General features: G+C 34.8%; 2 protein-coding genes across 3 annotated transcripts; both read left to right on the top strand.

Annotated features, from left to right (window-relative positions):
• The first annotated feature begins 1,047 nt into the window (after nucleotides 1–1,047).
• Nucleotides 1,048–5,296, top strand: LOC110183129 (beta-1,4-glucuronyltransferase 1). The gene is made up of 5 exons (XM_086831002.1): nucleotides 1,048–1,321; nucleotides 1,380–2,272; nucleotides 2,331–2,527; nucleotides 2,589–2,701; nucleotides 2,760–5,296. The coding sequence occupies exons 1-5, from the start codon at nucleotides 1,052–1,054 to the stop codon at nucleotides 2,955–2,957; spliced, it is 1,671 nt and encodes a 556-aa protein (XP_086687128.1). The 5' UTR covers nucleotides 1,048–1,051; the 3' UTR covers nucleotides 2,958–5,296.
• Nucleotides 5,297–5,736: 440 nt separating this feature from the next.
• obst-E (obstructor-E) lies at nucleotides 5,737–9,834 on the top strand. 2 transcript variants are annotated; one of them, XM_020951310.2, is made up of 2 exons: nucleotides 5,737–6,206; nucleotides 9,010–9,834. In XM_020951310.2, the coding sequence occupies exons 1-2, from the start codon at nucleotides 6,152–6,154 to the stop codon at nucleotides 9,684–9,686; spliced, it is 732 nt and encodes a 243-aa protein (XP_020806969.2). In that variant the 5' UTR covers nucleotides 5,737–6,151; the 3' UTR covers nucleotides 9,687–9,834. The 2 variants fall into 2 exon arrangements, with proteins under 2 accessions (XP_020806969.2, XP_020806970.2); XM_020951311.2 differs by lacking the exon at nucleotides 9,010–9,834 and adding an exon at nucleotides 8,092–8,916 and having other exon boundaries at nucleotides 5,832–6,206.
• Nucleotides 9,835–20,195: the final 10,361 nt, after the last annotated feature.

The raw sequence follows: 20,195 nt of genomic DNA, 5'->3' as shown, positions 1-20,195 counted from the left end.
GTAGGGGAAAATCAGCCAGAGAATTACTAATTCAAACAGTCTCACTCGAAGGGTCCAACACTTTGGACTTTCAGCTCGGAAATGGAGTCTGCAAAAAGGCAAGAACTTAAGATACAGATTCTAAATCAAATTTAAATCAGAAGATAAATAAAAGCATAGTAATTATTGCATTAAGTAATTGTTAAATTCTACAAAAAGGAAGTGTATGTTGTTTTTTGCGAACGGAAGAGAAAAATTAATTAAAATAATAACAGTAATGAATTACTTACCAATTTAAGAGCTTATTAATGAAAAGTTTGAAAAGTGTTCAACTGCTTAAATTCCAGTGAGTGTTTTATGCATGAAATATCTGCTCTAAAATTATTTAAACCGATTAAAACTGATTAAGATATAAAGTAGTTCTATAAAACTATATAGTTCCGGTTGTGATAATAAAGTTTGCCCCAATTATTTGAGGGCAATGAGTGTTTAACGACTAGTTAAAGCAAACAAGAAAATATGAAAAAAGAAAAAAAAGAAAGAAAGAAAACTCGAAATATGAAAATGTATGCGAAAATCTAATTTTTAAAAAATCATAACAAAGCCAAAAATGCATTAATTTCAATTCGGAAACCTTTCCTATGCTAGTTTTTATTTGGTTAATAAATGTGCATACTCAATTTAAAATTAAAAAAAAAAATTAAATTTTTGCCAATTTGTAACCCTTTTTATTTGCAAAAATTTGCTGCCCAATAATTCTAGAAAATATATAAATAAAATAAAGAATAAACCTTTCTTTATTATAAATGTGACTTCAATAGCTCTAAAACTTTAGTTGGTGAACTAGTGCCATCTATCGTTATGTTAGCAGACTTGAGTTGTTGGACTATGCCGCCAGGTGTCGCGTTTTGTGATAACGTTTAGAATGCAAAATAAGTGTTAAATTTAAAAATGAATTACTTACAAGCTAGTTTCTGGCTCAAATAATAACCAATTTCCTTAAATATTATATATATAAATAAATAAATGTATAATTAATCAATTTCCTTATTTTTTTAATTGCAGCTACAACATGCGTTTTGAGCCCTTGGGCCAGAAAATGTTCACCCGCCGAAACTGGTTGCTGCGATGCAGCATCCTCATCAACGTGGCGGTAATCTTGTATATAGGCAGCCAATTAATGATTGGCGGTGGCAATAACTTTACAAACGGCGGAGGATTCATGCTGCAGGATCAACAGCCAGTGCAGGCGATGCTGCAGGTGAATGGAGCCCTAGCGGCGTCACAGGTGCAGCAACAGTCGCAGGCGCAACAACAGCCGACGCCCAAGAATCCCCCAAATGTAAGTTTCAAATTTGCTTCTTTAAACGTTACAATTAACAAAACATTTTTACTTTCAGCAGGTTGGCGAGGTCTTCGAATCGGAGGAGAAGCTACAGGTCAATGCTGTCGATTCTCCAGTGGCTGCTGCAGGGGCGGCGGCTGCACCTGCTCAAGCTCCTGATGCCGCCGCCGCAGCTCCTCCAGCTGTGGCCAATGAGAGTGGCAACGGTGGCAGTGATCCCTCTCAGGTCATTGGCAACATTGGTGCCGGCGGCATAGGCCTCCCAGCCGAGGTGAACAACACCCAAGCGGAGGGTTACATTGTCACCGGTGACGAAAAGGAGCTAGAGGAGCGAGTGCGTTCGCTAATAAACTGCTTCGACCATGACTATCACCAGCAGACGCTGCAACGCGGCGACTTCTGGGTGCTCCAGAACTATGTCCGAGCAGAACATGGTGAAATCAAGTGCCACGAATCCATTACGTACACCACGCATGCGGATTACACCTTTCTGGACAATCTAGTGCCGCTGCTGGAGCGCTGGAATGCCCCCGTAAGCATTGCCATGCATGCTCCCGGCACGGATTTTCAGCCCACACTGGACTCCATCCGTTACCTGCGTGAATGCCTTCCCGGCAGCCACCTGGTTAGGGCCTATACCACCTTCCACATCTACTTTGGCACCAAGCACATACCCAAATCGGTGCCCAAGCCTCACGATGTCTTCAAAACCGGCTATAATTGCTCCCTGCCGGCTCCGTACTTTAATGTCAGCTCGGGTCACCTGTACAAGGCGCAGAAGAAGCTGCTGTATCCAGTCAATGTGGGACGTAACATAGCTCGCGATGCGGCGCTAACCCACTTTATACTGGCCTCCGACATTGAGCTGTATCCCAATCCTGGTCTGGTCAAGAAATTCCTGGAGATGATAGCCCGCAATGAGCAGTATTTGCGACGCAAGGCGCCCAGGTACATCTTGTTATCTTTACTATATAGATTCCTAACTAAACATTATCCTATTTTTTAGAGTATTTCCTTTGGCCATCTTCGAGGTGGAGGAGAACTCACCTGTGCCGCATGACAAAACCGAGCTGCAGGAGTTCCTGCGCAGCGGCAAGGCCATACCCTTTCACAAGCGAGTCTGTGCCAGCTGCCATGGAGTGCCCAAGTCCAAGGAATGGATGTCTGCCAATGAAACGGACGAGCTGAGCGTGTTTCACATAGGTATTTAGCGTATTCCCTGAATGAAATCAAAAATCTAAAGCTATATACTCCCTCTCCACAGGCAAGCGAACGGGTTACTATGTCCACTGGGAGCCCATCTATATTGGCACACATGCAGATCCGCATTACGATGAGCGGCTCAGTTGGGAGGGCAAAAGCGACAAGATGCCACAGGTTAGTCTACGCTTCAATAAATGCAAACATTGGTTAACTTTGTAACTTCTTTTTCTAGGGCTATGCTCTGTGCGTTTTGGACTACGAGTTCCATATACTGGACAATGCCTTCCTCGTGCACAAGCCTGGCATCAAAGTGCTGAAAAAGGACAACCGGCGGGCCATGCTCTCGGGGAAAACGAATCAACTGATACGAAAGATCATCTATCCGGAGCTTAAGATCATGTACGGCATGCGCAAGGGCTGTGCGATATAGTAACTAATTCTGAGACCGAGCTGAGCTCAGCCAGATGACTTGGACTTGGCGCAGGCGAAAAGACTACAACCAACAACACTATTACTATTTGCAATGCTATAGATCGAAGGGAACACCTCAATGGCATTGGATGCGCACTGCAAGTGTGTGTGTTTTACGATTAGCTAAAGATAGAGAGAGAGTTAGCTTAGCCCTAGGTTTAAATAGAGCCTTACGTAGCTAGTTAGGCTTAGCGCGATAGCGATCAGGTTATGAGTGTGTGTGACGTCGTCAGGTAGACCTGCTGTTGGTCAGGATATTCCCATTGACGTAGTTAGAAGAGGAGGCTTTCTCCAACTCAAGATGGAAACTACTTCCAAAAGCTTCCTGTAAATATTATATACATCAAACACACAAATGATTTTGACAACTTGAAGTCACTACTTCCCTTCCTCTGCTCTCGGCTCTCGAGTGTTGAGCCGAGTTTCCACTACTCATAGGCAGTCATTATCAGTTACTTTTAGTCCTAGCCATTAAATTAAGTTTATCGTTTAGTTAGCTGAATTCTCTTTCCATACACATCCATTCACGAGAGTTGAATCTGTTGGTTTTTATATGCTTTTGCTTATCGAAATACTCAAACCGAGTCTAACCATTTTAATGTGTTTTCATATTTGCCATAGTTTAAAACACACACACACTCCTTTCCTTGGGCAATGTAGACTTACTGCAGAGACCAAAACGTAGACTAGACCTTTTTGCCGGGCCAAAACAACAAGTTTCGACTTGGGGGGGAAGCGCGTTGAATTGCTACGTATTACATAGACTTTGAGAGTTAAATCGTAATAGAGTTAATGATACAATTAGAAGGCTAAAGACATGTTTCAACCGACAAACAACAAAAAACCACAATTAATATTACAATTTATACACACACAACACTCTGAGAATTGATTTGTTCAGGCAAAGCAATTATGGCAAATGAAACTTGCGATTTCGATGAAACTAAAAAAACAGGAGACGCAAGTAAACCGTGATATTTGTACTAGTAAAGCGAAGGCAGAGTTTGGAGATGTTAAACCTAATTAGTAAGGAGTAAGAGGCAGAGACCCGTATGCATTAAACCTAACCGTAACATTAGTTTTGTATATGTTTTTTATTAGTGTTATTGGATATTAAGTCAGACTTGTGCACATATAAATGTTAAAAACATATTTGTGAAATCGAATCCGCGATTCGGTTCCGAGGAGTGAAATGCTGAAGGTTTTTGTTGAGTAGGCCTTATCGATATATAAATATATATATAGTATGAGCGTAGTGTTTAAGCGAGTTTTAGGAATAGTACTTAGCTGAGAAACAGCAGATTTTGCGTATGTTGTTGAACATTAAACACACAAACAGAAACACAAAACAAAAATTGACTTGGGAACAACATGCAACACAGCAATTGGTGTATTTGTATTTATTTGTCATGGGGTTTGGTTTAGCTAGAAACCCCCCTTTCGGCTGATCCAACTCTTAGTTAGTTTTATTCGCTCAACAAATTTACGTAGAACCTTGACTTTATACTTTCACCTAGTAAGACTTAAATATCACTAAACCTAAACCTAAAATAAAGTTGTTACAGCAGAGTAGCCAAGAGCAGGAATAACAAAAACACGAATAGAATAAACAATTTGAAGTACATTTGTATGAATTATAAAGTGTAAAAGTGCCTTAGACAAAACGAAGAATATGGAATATGATATATGTATTATGAAATATAAAATATGAGAATTGAAATATTTATATGAACCCCAGCTGGATCCCGAGTTTCCCTTTTTCAAATTGGCAACGTCGTTTTGTGTTTGCAAGAGAGCATATTTTTGTATGTACATAAACGGAACGGAATAATGTATTAAACTATATATTTGTACATAGATAGTAAATCAAAGTGGTTTATTTTTTATATATATACCTATCTTCGAGTCGCTGTCAGTTGAAGTATTTGTATTCCTACTTAATGAGTCTTCTTAATGATGAGGATGCCCAGCCTGCCAATTGTTTAATTCCTTTTAGTTCTTAGTCCTTAGTTTATCCTTTGTCTTTGATCGCAGCATTTCGACATATATAGTGGATATATATAAATATATATTTTTCAAATACGAAAATACGCATACATATGTCTATAGATATATACGTACATGTATGTATATTTTTTGTAAGAGTTAAGTGCAAATCTGCTGAGCATGGACTACTAGCTAAAATCTAAGGAAAAGCTACACAAACACAAAAAGAAATAATAAATTAAAAACGAAGACAACTGATGGAAGTATACATATAAAAATGTCAAAATAAAGAGAACTAATTTAAAAATGAAACAGAAACGTGTATTTATCTATCAAAGATACGCTGATTAAATGATAAACATTTGCGTAAGCCAAGAATTTTGCCAAAAAAAATAAAGAAGTAATATACCTGTTTTTCCAGCTCATGACATTTGCTGCATCTTTCGTCATTACTTAATTTAAGGTATTCAAACACGCTTTTTGAGTTCTTTTGAAAATCCTAAAACCAAGATCATTGTCAGATTTGTCGTGATTGGTACGGCCTCCCTCAGGGGCGCAGTCGGCCTTGACTTTAAGTTGGATTTTCTGGTTTCTTTTGATTTTGGTGATTTTTTTTCGTTCGACGAAAACAAAAGTGCGAAATATGCAAATCGAAAAAAAGTGGCTGCCATATTAACATAAATTAAATACAACTTTAGTTACTTTTGATTAATATTTAAGACAGTTGCTAGCTGAGAAACCGAGAGCAGAACTTGCTGGGCTCTTCAACTGACTCATCTGAAGCTTTTTTTCCACTGAAATTTATGCCATCTGATCTGGCTTCGTTATTTATTGACATGTTTGCTTTTATTGCAGTGGAGACTAAGGCTGAGACTGAGACTGAGACTGAGTCTGAGACGGAGGCAAAAGCTGTTGCGAATCCATCCAAAAAAAACCGCTTGAGGAAGATCAGAGACAAGCTCCCGGGCCTCGTCTCAGCTCATCTTGTGGAAGCTTCGGCTGAGTCTGTCGCTTGCCATTTTACCAGTTAATATCTGCGTTGCGTTTCTAGCGCAAAACAGTCGAAATTGTCAGCTCGTTGGCAGAGCATCGCGTCAGCAGCTCTCCTTTATTTTGAATTTAAGTGCCCACAGGGATCAAAAGGATATATACACACTCACACTCAAAATGGCCAAAACATTTATCAGTGCTTTCCTGTGTCTAGCCATGTTTGGCTCAATGGGTTAGTACCTTATATAAATTATACAATAACAAAAGACTTTGGTCACAAACTTTTGCACATTCAAAACGGTTGTGGAGCAATAATATATAAGTTGTGTAGAAATGCCAAGGGGTGACAAAAATATATAGTATTTGCTGGCAAAAAACAGTGTAAAATTGAGCAATAAACCTACTTAACAGGTTTATTTATTTCAAGTGTGAATATTTAGAGATGTGAAGTAATAAATTATCAACTTTAAGACCAATTTGAGCTGTTGACTCTATTAAAAGTTAGGCATAACATTATTAAACCTTAAAAGCTTTGGGATATAAAATCCATAATATAAAGTCTAGACCTTTCAATGACCAGTTTAATTGATAGACTTTAATTACACCTGAGTTAGGCGCCGCTTTTAAAATTAAAGGTAGACACTGCACCCACTTGGAGAATAGAAACCCCACAATGACATCAATGACACCGATATATTCCCACACTTATTTTACATAATCTTCAATTACACACATAGCGCACTCGATCGAGCAACGTCATTGTGCCATTAGGCAACTTTCAGTTGGGAGATTGTGCTATATTCATCCAGTTCACAAAAATATTTCCCCACAATACCAGGAAATCTCACGAATGCGAAAGAGCATTGCTCGTAAGTAATGCGGAATGGAAAACGAATCACTAAAGTTGTAAAGAAGTACCTCCCTCTGACATTTCTTTGAATATTTCAAGGTCAGGCCATGCAGTAATTTCCCAAAATTTAATTCACACGCTTCGGAGGCTGTGAGGGAGAAACAAAAATCAATATTGCATAACCTTTGGATGTCGCATTGTTTGATTCGGTGGCCAAGAAACGGGTTTATCCGGCGGATAGCGGTCAGACATGTTAAAGGGGGGACGGAGCAGAGCCAGAGGCGACACATCATCATCGATCTCAATGCGTGCACAGCCGGTTGTTGTGACCTTTAAGAGCCTCTTAGTGTTTTTTTTCTTTTAGGGGAAGCTCTTTGAATTCAGTTCAACATCTTCAACATCTTTAGCAGCAGCAGAAGATGCTGGAAGTTGTGAAGAATTTACGAGTTTGTGTGCAATATTAGAGCTATGTAAATGCATGGGAAAATATTTTGGAATATACATTTATAATCAGACTATTACTCTGATTAGTTTACTACAGAGTCATTGTAAATAAAATAGCAATCACAAAAATATAAATTAAAGGAAATAGGGGATAGTATGAATTGGTTGGAATATTCCTAAAGGAAATATAAAATAATATAATACTGGGCATTATAAAGCACATAAATCTATGTTTTTATATGACCATTTTTTTACAAGGTTCTGACTAAAATTATAATACAGTTCCTTTATCTTAAGGCTAAGTTTTTGCACCAAAACCTAGAGATCCTAAGATCAGTACAACTTAAATAACATGTATCAAATTATGTAGATATAATATTTAATTAACTTAAAATACTACTTCCTCTTTAATACTACAATTAAGCACACAAAAAACCCCTCATTCAATTAGTATTATTATTCATAAGAAGCACAAAAATAAACAAATCCCCGGCACTAGTAATCATAGTTTGTAGTAATCCCATTAAAAGCACTAAAAACGTAATTAACATTTCGCGTACAATTCGCATGGGTTCAACAATCGGGGTGTGAACCGTGCGATTCATTTAAAGATTCAAGAGCCGCGTCTGTAATAACGAGAGGAGAGCCATTGTCATGTTGGGTGTTGCCCCACGACCAGCCAACCCTCTCACAGTTAAATGCAAAAATATATCGAATAGATAACGAAAATAAAGGCAGTCTCATCATATAAATCATTAGAGGTAAGCTCGTCATCCTCGCCTCCGATTAAGCCGCATTAACCATCATCTGTTGTATCTTACAGCCGCCGCAGCAGGTGGTGCATGCCGTGAGGCCAATGGAACTGCTCCTGTCTCTGGATCCTGCGATGCCTACATCGAGTGCAAGAATGGTGTGGCCGAGGAGAAGCTCTGTCCCGATGGTCTGCTGTACAATGAGAAGTCCACCGGTTATCCCTGCGGCTATCCCATCGATGTGGAGTGCACCCAGGGTCAGGCCCGTCTGCAGGCTGCCCAGCCCACGGAGGATTGCCCCCATCAGTTTGGTTACTATCGCATGGGTGACTCTAGCCACTGCGGTCAGTTCATGAACTGTGCTGCCGGAAAAGGATTCGTCTTCGACTGCCCCGAGGGTCTGGCCTGGAATCCGGCCACCTACAAGTGCGATTGGCCCGATCAGGTCGAGGATTGCGATGCCGAGGCTTTCCTGGGCTTCAGCTGCCCGGCTCCTGCTCCTAAATCAGAGTTGCTGGGCGAGCAGGAGGAGGACTATACCTTCCATCCCTCGCAGGACAATTGCCAGGTTTACTTCATCTGCATTGAGGGACGACCACGTCGCATTGGTTGTGGCGAGGATCAGGCCTTTAATCAGGAGCTGAAGCAATGCGATGATATTGACAATGTGCCCAACTGCAGCAGTGCCATTAGAGAGAAGGGTGCCCAGATCAAGGCTGCCCGTCAGCATGCCAAGAGGAACTGAGTCCCACGAACTAAATAACCAAGAACATGCCATATATATAGACATTTATATAGGCAACAGGTTGCTCGAGTTTTCTAGTCTGTAGTTAAAGATCTTGGCAAAAATTGATTGCTTGTCACAAATAATAAACAAAAAATCGTTGAAACAAAAAGGAAACTATAGAATATGTTATACTAGGGGGTTGGGTTATTCTTTATGAAACAATATCCTACAATTTTAACCCCTGAATTCTTTATAATTACAGTTCTTGCCTCACCCGAGTGCCCCACTCCCAATGGAAGATTCGCCTCTGGCGATCAATGCGATGCCTATACAGAATGCCAGGATGATGTCCCGGTGGCCAAACTGTGTCCCGATGGTCTGCTTTTCCATCAGCGGACCAAGGCCACCGGAGAATGCACATACGCCCCGTATTCCACCTGCAAGGAAAGGGCACGTCTGCAGCCTGCTAATGGCACGGACGAGTGTCCTCGCCAGTTTGGTTTCTATCCCAATGGAGATGAGACCAAGTGCGGAGTCTATCGCAACTGTGCCCATGGTGTGGCCAGTCTGACCAAGTGCCCTGAGGGATTGGCCTTCAATGAGGAGACCTATCAATGCGATTGGCCAGATCTTGTGGCCAATTGCAATGCCGAGGCCTTCTTGGGCTTCAACTGTCCTGCTGCTGATCCCGTCGATGGCATTGCTCCCGAAGTGGATGTCAGTCCGGAGGGAGAGCTTCGTTACTACCGTCACCCGCAGACCTGCAAGAAGTACTTTGTGTGCGTCAATGGACATCCGCGTCTCTACAATTGCGGCAAGTATCTGGCCTTCAACTCGGAGTCCAAGCTGTGTGACTTCTACAACAAGGTCCCCGAATGCTATGCCCTGCTCAAGGAGAAGCAGCGACTCAAGGCGGAGAAGCAGCAGGTGCAGGTCTAGGACTTGGGAGGACTTCCGTTGAATTCCCAAAGGCGTCACAGAGGCTGCAAGCTCAACACATATTCCTGTGCAATAATAATCATCTTGTAAATATATAACTACTTGTTGTTTGTGGTTGGAATAAATGAATAAAATATGTATGAGTAAATTTTATTTGTTTACTTTGGGTATAATTAGATACGGTTGATTTCTTCGGTATACCAGGCTATAAACAGGAGCTATCAGGTAAGTATATATACAATATACAGCAGACCTAAACACATTTATAAAATAACATTTTAGCAAAACAATAACAAAAAAAATAGTGTCAAGCGTGTAGTGTTAGTGTAAAAATAAATAAATAAAGCTGAGAGACTTAAATGAGCGTTTTGTGGAGTAGGAATGTATAAATAACATAAGAAAGAAAAATAACATTTGCCATCCAACGTTAATATATCCTTTCAGTTTGCAATTAAATTATAGGATCTAATTAGGAAACCATCATAACAAAGCTTAACATATAAGCATTCACTGAATCTATATTTTTATGCCAATTTTTCCTAAAAATCAAATTGACTCGTAACTCGTAACTAAGCCAAAAATGCATTGATTTCAATTCGGAAAGCGTTCCTATGCTAGTTTTTATTGGGCTAATAAATCTGCATACTCAGTTTTTAATTTTAGAAAATTGAATTTTTTGCCAATTTTTGACAATTTTAATGATGTAACCCCTTATCAGTTTTTGCAAAAATGGAAATATTTTTAAAATGTTCGATTTCTTCCAGACATGCCTAGATCGATTCAGCTGTTGATGCTGATCAAGAATATATATGATTTATAGGGTCGGAAATGACTCCTTCACTGCTTTACAAGCTTCGGACTAAAGTTATAATACCATATTTTATCTATTTTACGCCAATTTTTGCTAAAAATCAAATTTTAAAAAATTCATAGCAAAGCGAAAAAAGGGTTTATTTTAATTCGGAAAGCTGTTCCGTGCTAGTTTTTATCACGTTAACAAATTTGCATACTCAAAGAAAAATGTTTGTAAATGGAAATGACTAAAATTATAATCCCATTCTTTGAGTAGGTATTTTTTATATTTTTATGCCAATTTTTCCTAAAAATCAAATTGAAAAAAGCCTGTAACTAAGCCAAAAATGCATTGATGTCAATTCGGAAAGCGTTCCTATGCTAGTTTTATTGGGCTAATAAATCTGCATACTCAGTTTTTAATTTTAGAAAATTGAATTTTTTGCCAATTTTTGACAATTTTAATGATGTAACCCCTTATCATTTTTTGCAAAAATGGAAATATTTTTAAAATGTTCGATTTCTTCCAGACATGCATAGATCGATTCAGCTGTTGATGCTGATCAAGAATATATATGATTTATAGGGTCGGAAATGACTCCTTCACTGCTTTACAAGCTTCGGACTAAAGTTATAATACCATATTTTATCTATTTTACGCCAATTTGTGCTAAAAATCAAATTTTAAAAAATTCATAGCAAAGCGAAAAAAGGGTTTATTTTAATTCGGCAAGCTGTCCCGTGCTAGTTTTTATCACGTTAACAAATCTGCATACTCAAAGAAAAATGTTTGTAAATGGAAATGACTAAAATTATAATCCCATTCTTTGAGTAGGTATTTTTTATATTTTTATGCCAATTTTTCCTAAAAATCAAATTGAAAAAAGCCCGTAACTACGCCAAAAATGCATTGATTTCAATTCGGAAAGCGTTCCTATGCTAGTTTTTATTGGGCTAATAAATCTGCATACTCAGTTAGAAAATTGAATTTTTTGCCAATTTTTGACAATTTTAATGATGTAACCCCTTATCATTTTTTGCAAAAATGGAAATATTTTTAAAATGTTCGATTTCTTCCAGACATGCCTAGATCGATTCAGCTGTTGATGCTGATCAAGAATATATATGATTTATAGGGTCGGAAATGACTCCTTCACTGCTTTACAAGCTTCGGACTAAAGTTATAATACCATATTTTATCTATTTTACGCCAATTTTTGCTAAAAATCAAATTTTAAAAAATTCATAGCAAAGCGAAAAAAGGGTTTATTTTAATTCGGAAAGCTGTTCCGTGCTAGTTTTTATCACGTTAACAAATCTGCATACTCAAAGAAAAATGTTTGTAAATGGAAATGACTAAAATTATAATCCCATTCTTTGAGTAGGTATTTTTTATATTTTTATGCCAATTTTTCCTAAAAATCAAATTGAAAAAAGCCCGTAACTACGCCAAAAATGCATTCATTTCAATTCGGAAAGCGTTCCTATGCTAGTTTTTATTGGGCTAATAAATCTGCATACTCAGTTTTTAATTTTAGAAAATTGAATTTTTTGCCAATTTTTGACAATTTTAATGATGTAACCCCTTATCATTTTTTGCAAAAATGGAAATATTTTTAAAATGTTCGATTTCTTCCAGACATGCCTAGATCGATTCAGCTGTTGATGCTGATCAAGAATATATATGATTTATAGGGTCGGAAATGACTCCTTCACTGCTTTACAAGCTTCGGACTAAAGTTATAATACCATATTTTATCTATTTTACGCCAATTTGTGCTAAAAATCAAATTTTAAAAAATTCATAGCAAAGCGAAAAAAGGGTTTATTTTAATTCGGCAAGCTGTCCCGTGCTAGTTTTTATCACGTTAACAAATCTGCATACTCAAAGAAAAATGTTTGTAAATGGAAATGACTAAAATTATAATCCCATTCTTTGAGTAGGTATTTTTTATATTTTTATGCCAATTTTTCCTAAAAATCAAATTGAAAAAAGCCCGTAACTACGCCAAAAATGCATTGATTTCAATTCGGAAAGCGTTCCTATGCTAGTTTTTATTGGGCTAATAAATCTGCATACTCAGTTAGAAAATTGAATTTTTTGCCAATTTTTGACAATTTTAATGATGTAACCCCTTATCATTTTTTGCAAAAATGGAAATATTTTTAAAATGTTCGATTTCTTCCAGACATGCCTAGATCGATTCAGCTGTTGATGCTGATCAAGAATATATATGATTTATAGGGTCGGAAATGACTCCTTCACTGCTTTACAAGCTTCGGACTAAAGTTATAATACCATATTTTATCTATTTTACGCCAATTTTTGCTAAAAATCAAATTTTAAAAAATTCATAGCAAAGCGAAAAAAGGGTTTATTTTAATTCGGAAAGCTGTTCCGTGCTAGTTTTTATCACGTTAACAAATCTGCATACTCAAAGAAAAATGTTTGTAAATGGAAATGACTAAAATTATAATCCCATTCTTTGAGTAGGTATTTTTTATATTTTTATGCCAATTTTTCCTAAAAATCAAATTGAAAAAAGCCCGTAACTACGCCAAAAATGCATTCATTTCAATTCGGAAAGCGTTCCTATGCTAGTTTTTATTGGGCTAATAAATCTGCATACTCAGTTTTTAATTTTAGAAAATTGAATTTTTTGCCAATTTTTGACAATTTTAATGATGTAACCCCTTATCATTTTTTGCAAAAATGGAAATATTTTTAAAATGTTCGATTTCTTCCAGACATGCCTAGATCGATTCAGCTGTTGATGCTGATCAAGAATATATATGATTTATAGGGTCGGAAATGACTCCTTCACTGCTTTACAAGCTTCGGACTAAAGTTATAATACCATATTTTATCTATTTTACGCCAATTTTTGCTAAAAATCAAATTTTAAAAAATTCATAGCAAAGCGAAAAAAGGGTTTATTTTAATTCGGCAAGCTGTCCCGTGCTAGTTTTTATCACGTTAACAAATCTGCATACTCAAAGAAAAATGTTTGTAAATGGAAATGACTAAAATTATAATCCCATTCTTTGAGTTGGTATTTTTTATATTTTTATGCCAATTTTTCCTAAAAATCAAATTGAAAACAGCCCGTAACTAAGCCAAAAATGCATTGATTTCAATTCGGAAAGCGTTCCTATGCTAGTTTTTATTGGGCTAATAAATCTGCATACTCAGTTTTTAATTTTAGAAAATTGAATTTTTTGCCAATTTTTGACAATTTTAATGATGTAACCCCTTATCATTTTTTGCAAAAATGGAAATATTTTTAAAATGTTCGATTTTTTCCAGACATGCCTAGATCGATTCAGCTGTTGATGCTGATCAAGAATATATATGATTTATAGGGTCGGAAATGACTCCTTCACTGCTTTACAAGCTTCGGACTAAAGTTATAATACCATATTTTATCTATTTTTACGCCAATTTTTGCTAAAAATCAAATTTTAAAAAATTCATAGCAAAGCGAAACAAGGGTTTATTTTAATTCGGAAAGCTGTTCCGTGCTAGTTTTTATCACGTTAACAAATCTGCATACTCAAAGAAAAATGTTTGTAAATGGAAATGACTAAAATTATAATCCCATTCTTTGAGTAGGTATTTTTTATATTTTTATGCCAATTTTTCCTAAAAATCAAATTGAAAAAAGCCCGTAACTACGCCAAAAATGCATTCATTTCAATTCGGAAAGCGTTCCTATGCTAGTTTTTATTGGGCTAATAAATCTGCATACTCAGTTTTTAATTTTAGAAAATTGAATTTTTTGCCAATTTTTGACAATTTTAATGATGTAACCCCTTATCATTTTTTGCAAAAATGGAAATATTTTTAAAATGTTCGATTTTTTCCAGACATGCCTAGATCGATTCAGCTGTTGATGCTGATCAAGAATATATATGATTTATAGGGTCGGAAATGACTCCTTCACTGCTTTACAAGCTTCGGACTAAAGTTATAATACCATATTTTATCTATTTTACGCCAATTTTTGCTAAAAATCAAATTTTAAAAAATTCATAGCAAAGCGAAACAAGGGTTTATTTTAATTCGGAAAGCTGTTCCGTGCTAGTTTTTATCACGTTAACAAATCTGCATACTCAAAGAAAAATGTTTGTAAATGGAAATGACTAAAATTATAATCCCATTCTTTGAGTAGGTATTTTTTATATTTTTATGCCAATTTTTCCTAAAAATCAAATTGAAAACAGCCCGTAACTAAGCCAAAAATGCATTGATTTCAATTCGGAAAGCGTTCCTATGCTAGTTTTTATTGGGCTAATAAATCTGCATACTCAGTTAGAAAATTGAATTTTTTGCCAATTTTTGACAATTTTAATGATGTAACCCCTTATCATTTTTTGCAAAAATGGAAATATTTTTAAAATGTTCGATTTCTTCCAGACATGCCTAGATCGATTCAGCTGTTGATGCTGATCAAGAATATATATGATTTATAGGGTCGGAAATGACTCCTTCACTGCTTTACAAGCTTCGGACTAAAGTTATAATACCATATTTTATCTATTTTACGCCAATTTGTGCTAAAAATCAAATTTTAAAAAATTCATAGCAAAGCGAAAAAAGGGTTTATTTTAATTCGGCAAGCTGTCCCGTGCTAGTTTTTATCACGTTAACAAATCTGCATACTCAAAGAAAAATGTTTGTAAATGGAAATGACTAAAATTATAATCCCATTCTTTGAGTAGGTATTTTTTATATTTTTATGCCAATTTTTCCTAAAAATCAAATTGAAAACAGCCCGTAACTAAGCCAAAAATGCATTGATTTCAATTCGGAAAGCGTTCCTATGCTAGTTTTTATTGGGCTAATAAATCTGGATACTCAGTTTTTAATTTTAGAAAATTGAATTTTTTGCCAATTTTTGACAATTTTAATGATGTAACCCCTTATCATTTTTTGCAAAAATGGAAATATTTTTAAAATGTTCGATTTCTTCCAGACATGCCTAGATCGATTCAGCTGTTGATGCTGATCAAGAATATATATGATTTATAGGGTCGGAAATGACTCCTTCACTGCTTTACAAGCTTCGGACTAAAGTTATAATACCATATTTTATCTATTTTACGCCAATTTTTGCTAAAAATCAAATTTTAAAAAATTCATAGCAAAGCGAAAAAAGGGTTTATTTTAATTCGGCAAGCTGTCCCGTGCTAGTTTTTATCACGTTAACAAATCTGCATACTCAAAGAAAAATGTTTGTAAATGGAAATGACTAAAATTATAATCCCATTCTTTGAGTTGGTATTTTTTATATTTTTATGCCAATTTTTCCTAAAAATCAAATTGAAAACAGCCCGTAACTAAGCCAAAAATGCATTGATTTCAATTCGGAAAGCGTTCTTATGCTAGTTTTTATTGGGCTAATAAATCTGCATACTCAGTTTTTAATTTTAGAAAATTGAATTTTTTGCCAATTTTTGACAATTTTAATGATGTAACCCCTTATCATTTTTTGCAAAAATGGAAATATTTTTAAAATGTTCGATTTCTTCCAGACATGCCTAGATCGATTCAGCTGTTGATGCTGATCAAGAATATATATGATTTATAGGGTCGGAAATGACTCCTTCACTGCTTTACAAGCTTCGGACTAAAGTTATAATACCATATTTTATCTATTTTACGCCAATTTGTGCTAAAAATCAAATTTTAAAAAATTCATAGCAAAGCGAAAAAAGGGTTTATTTTAATTCGGAAAGCTGTTCCGTGCTAGTTTTTATCACGTTAACAAATCTGCATACTCAAAGAAAAATGTTTGTAAATGGAAATGACTAAAATTATAATCCCATTCTTTGAGTAGGTATTTTTTATATTTTTATGCCAATTTTTCCTAAAAATCAAATTGAAAACAGCCCGTAACTAAGCCAAAAATGCATTGATTTCAATTCGGAAAGCGTTCCTATGCTAGTTTTTATTGGGCTAATAAATCTGCATACTCAGTTTTTAATTTTAGAAAATTGAATTTTTTGCCAATTTTTGACAATTTTAATGATGTAACCCCTTATCATTTTTTGCAAAAATGGAAATATTTTTAAAATGTTCGATTTCTTCCAGACATGCCTAGATCGATTCAGCTGTTGATGCTGATCAAGAATATATATGATTTATAGGGTCGGAAATGACTCCTTCACTGCTTTACAAGCTTCGGACTAAAGTTATAATACCATATTTTATCTATTTTACGCCAATTTGTGCTAAAAATCAAATTTTCGCTAGTTTTTATCACGTTAACAAATCTGCATACTCAAAGAAAAATGTTTGTAAATGGAAATGACTAAAATTATAATCCCATTCTTTGAGTAGGTATTTTTTATATTTTTATGCCAATTTTTCCTAAAAATCAAATTGAAAACAGCCCGTAACTAAGCCAAAAATGCATTGATTTCAATTCGGAAAGCGTTCCTATGCTAGTTTTTATTGGGCTAATAAATCTGCATACTCAGTTTTTAATTTTAGAAAATTGAATTTTTTGCCAATTTTTGACAATTTTAATGATGTAACCCCTTATCATTTTTTGCAAAAATGGAAATATTTTTAAAATGTTCGATTTCTTCCAGACATGCCTAGATCGATTCAGCTGTTGATGCTGATCAAGAATATATATGATTTATAGGGTCGGAAATGACTCCTTCACTGCTTTACAAGCTTCGGACTAAAGTTATAATACCATATTTTATCTATTTTACGCCAATTTTTGCTAAAAATCAAATTTTAAAAAATTCATAGCAAAGCGAAAAAAGGGTTTATTTTAATTCGGCAAGCTGTCCCGTGCTAGTTTTTATCACGTTAACAAATCTGCATACTCAAAGAAAAATGTTTGTAAATGGAAATGACTAAAATTATAATCCCATTCTTTGAGTTGGTATTTTTTATATTTTTATGCCAATTTTTCCTAAAAATCAAATTGAAAACAGCCCGTAACTAAGCCAAAAATGCATTGATTTCAATTCGGAAAGCGTTCTTATGCTAGTTTTTATTGGGCTAATAAATCTGCATACTCAGTTTTTAATTTTAGAAAATTGAATTTTTTGCCAATTTTTGACAATTTTAATGATGTAACCCCTTATCATTTTTTGCAAAAATGGAAATATTTTTAAAATGTTCGATTTCTTCCAGACATGCCTAGATCGATTCAGCTGTTGATGCTGATCAAGAATATATATGATTTATAGGGTCGGAAATGACTCCTTCACTGCTTTACAAGCTTCGGACTAAAGTTATAATACCATATTTTATCTATTTTACGCCAATTTTTGCTAAAAATCAAATTTTAAAAAATTCATAGCAAAGCGAAAAAAGGGTTTATTTTAATTCGGAAAGCTGTTCCGTGCTAGTTTTTATCACGTTAACAAATCTGCATACTCAAAGAAAAATGTTTGTAAATGGAAATGACTAAAATTATAATCCCATTCTTTGAGTTGGTATTTTTTATATTTTTATGCCAATTTTTCCTAAAAATCAAATTGAAAACAGCCCGTAACTAAGCCAAAAATGCATTGATTTCAATTCGGAAAGCGTTCTTATGCTAGTTTTTATTGGGCTAATAAATCTGCATACTCAGTTTTTAATTTTAGAAAATTGAATTTTTTGCCAATTTTTGACAATTTTAATGATGTAACCCCTTATCATTTTTTGCAAAAATGGAAATATTTTTAAAATGTTCGATTTCTTCCAGACATGCCTAGATCGATTCAGCTGTTGATGCTGATCAAGAATATATATGATTTATAGGGTCGGAAATGACTCCTTCACTGCTTTACAAGCTTCGGACTAAAGTTATAATACCATATTTTATCTATTTTACGCCAATTTTTGCTAAAAATCAAATTTTAAAAAATTCATAGCAAAGCGAAAAAAGGGTTTATTTTAATTCGGAAAGCTGTTCCGTGCTAGTTTTTATCACGTTAACAAATCTGCATACTCAAAGAAAAATGTTTGTAAATGGAAATGACTAAAATTATAATCCCATTCTTTGAGTAGGTATTTTTTATATTTTTATGCCAATTTTTCCTAAAAATCAAATTGAAAAAAGCCCGTAACTACGCCAAAAATGCATTCATTTCAATTCGGAAAGCGTTCCTATGCTAGTTTTTATTGGGCTAATAAATCTGCATACTCAGTTAGAAAATTGAATTTTTTGCCAATTTTTGACAATTTTAATGATGTAACCCCTTATCATTTTTTGCAAAAATGGAAATATTTTTAAAAATTTCGATTTCTTCCAGACATGCCTAGATCGATTCAGCTGTTGATGCTGATCAAGAATATATATGATTTATAGGGTCGGAAATGACTCCTTCACTGCTTTACAAGCTTCGGACTAAAGTTATAATACCATATTTTATCTATTTTACGCCAATTTTTGCTAAAAATCAAATTTTAAAAAATTCATAGCAAAGCGAAAAAAGGGTTTATTTTAATTCGGAAAGCTGTTCCGTGCTAGTTTTTATCACGTTAACAAATCTGCATACTCAAAGAAAAATGTTTGTAAATGGAAATGACTAAAATTATAATCCCATTCTTTGAGTTGGTATTTTTTATATTTTTATGCCAATTTTTCCTAAAAATCAAATTGAAAACAGCCCGTAACTAAGCCAAAAATGCATTGATTTCAATTCGGAAAGCGTTCCTATGCTAGTTTTTATTGGGCTAATAAATCTGCATACTCAGTTTTTAATTTTAGAAAATTGAATTTTTTGCCAATTTTTGACAATTTTAATGATGTAACCCCTTATCATTTTTTGCAAAAATGGAAATATTTTTAAAATGTTCGATTTCTTCCAGACATGCCTAGATCGATTCAGCTGTTGATGCTGATCAAGAATATATATGATTTATAGGGTCGGAAATGACTCCTTCACTGCTTTACAAGCTTCGGACTAAAGTTATAATACCATATTTTACCTATTTTACGCCAATTTGTGCTAAAAATCAAATTTTAAAAAATTCATAGCAAAGCGAAAAAAGGGTTTATTTTAATTCGGCAAGCTGTCCCGTGCTAGTTTTTATCACGTTAACAAATCTGCATACTCAAAGAAAAATGTTTGTAAATGGAAATGACTAAAATTATAATCCCATTCTTTGAGTTGGTATTTTTTATATTTTTATGCCAATTTTTCCTAAAATTTCAATTTCAATTCGGAAAGCGTTCCTATGCTAGTTTTTATTGGGCTAATAAATCTGCATACTCAGTTTTTAATTTTAGAAAATTGAATTTTTTGCCAATTTTTGACAATTTTAATGATGTAACCCCTTATCATTTTTTGCAAAAATGGAAATATTTTTAAAATGTTCGATTTCTTCCAGACATGCCTAGATCGATTCAGCTGTTGATGCTGATCAAGAATATATATGATTTATAGGGTCGGAAATGACTCCTTCACTGCTTTACAAGCTTCGGACTAAAGTTATAATACCATATTTTATCTATTTTACGCCAATTTTTGCTAAAAATCAAATTTTAAAAAATTCATAGCAAAGCGAAAAAAGGGTTTATTTTAATTCGGCAAGCTGTCCCGTGCTAGTTTTTATCACGTTAACAAATCTGCATACTCAAAGAAAAATGTTTGTAAATGGAAATGACTAAAATTATAATCCCATTCTTTGAGTTGGTATTTTTTATATTTTTATGCCAATTTTTCCTAAAAATCAAATTGAAAACAGCCCGTAACTAAGCC

This window comes from Drosophila serrata, unplaced genomic scaffold (assembly GCF_035046125.1).
Source record: "Drosophila serrata isolate PLE 108 unplaced genomic scaffold, ASM3504612v1 contig_240, whole genome shotgun sequence".
Classification (NCBI taxonomy): Eukaryota; Metazoa; Arthropoda; class Insecta; order Diptera; family Drosophilidae; genus Drosophila; species Drosophila serrata.
The sequence above is the reverse complement of the archived record's forward strand: the minus strand, read 5'-3'. Positions and strand labels throughout refer to the sequence as shown.

What these genes read in the sequence shown, in the direction of transcription:
- LOC110183129 (XM_086831002.1), top strand. Translation starts at nt 1,052, where the DNA reads ATGCGTTTTGAGCCCTTGGGCCAGAAAATGTTCACCCGCCGAAACTGG. An exon ending in CGCCCAAGAATCCCCCAAAT is followed by an intron (nt 1,322 to 1,379) that starts GTAAGTTTCAAA and finishes TTTTACTTTCAG; the next exon opens with CAGGTTGGCGAGGTCTTCGA. An exon ending in GCTGAGCGTGTTTCACATAG is followed by an intron (nt 2,528 to 2,588) that starts GTATTTAGCGTA and finishes CCCTCTCCACAG; the next exon opens with GCAAGCGAACGGGTTACTAT.
- obst-E (XM_020951310.2), top strand. Translation starts at nt 6,152, where the DNA reads ATGGCCAAAACATTTATCAGTGCTTTCCTGTGTCTAGCCATGTTTGGC. An exon ending in AGCCATGTTTGGCTCAATGG is followed by an intron (nt 6,207 to 9,009) that starts GTTAGTACCTTA and finishes TTATAATTACAG; the next exon opens with TTCTTGCCTCACCCGAGTGC.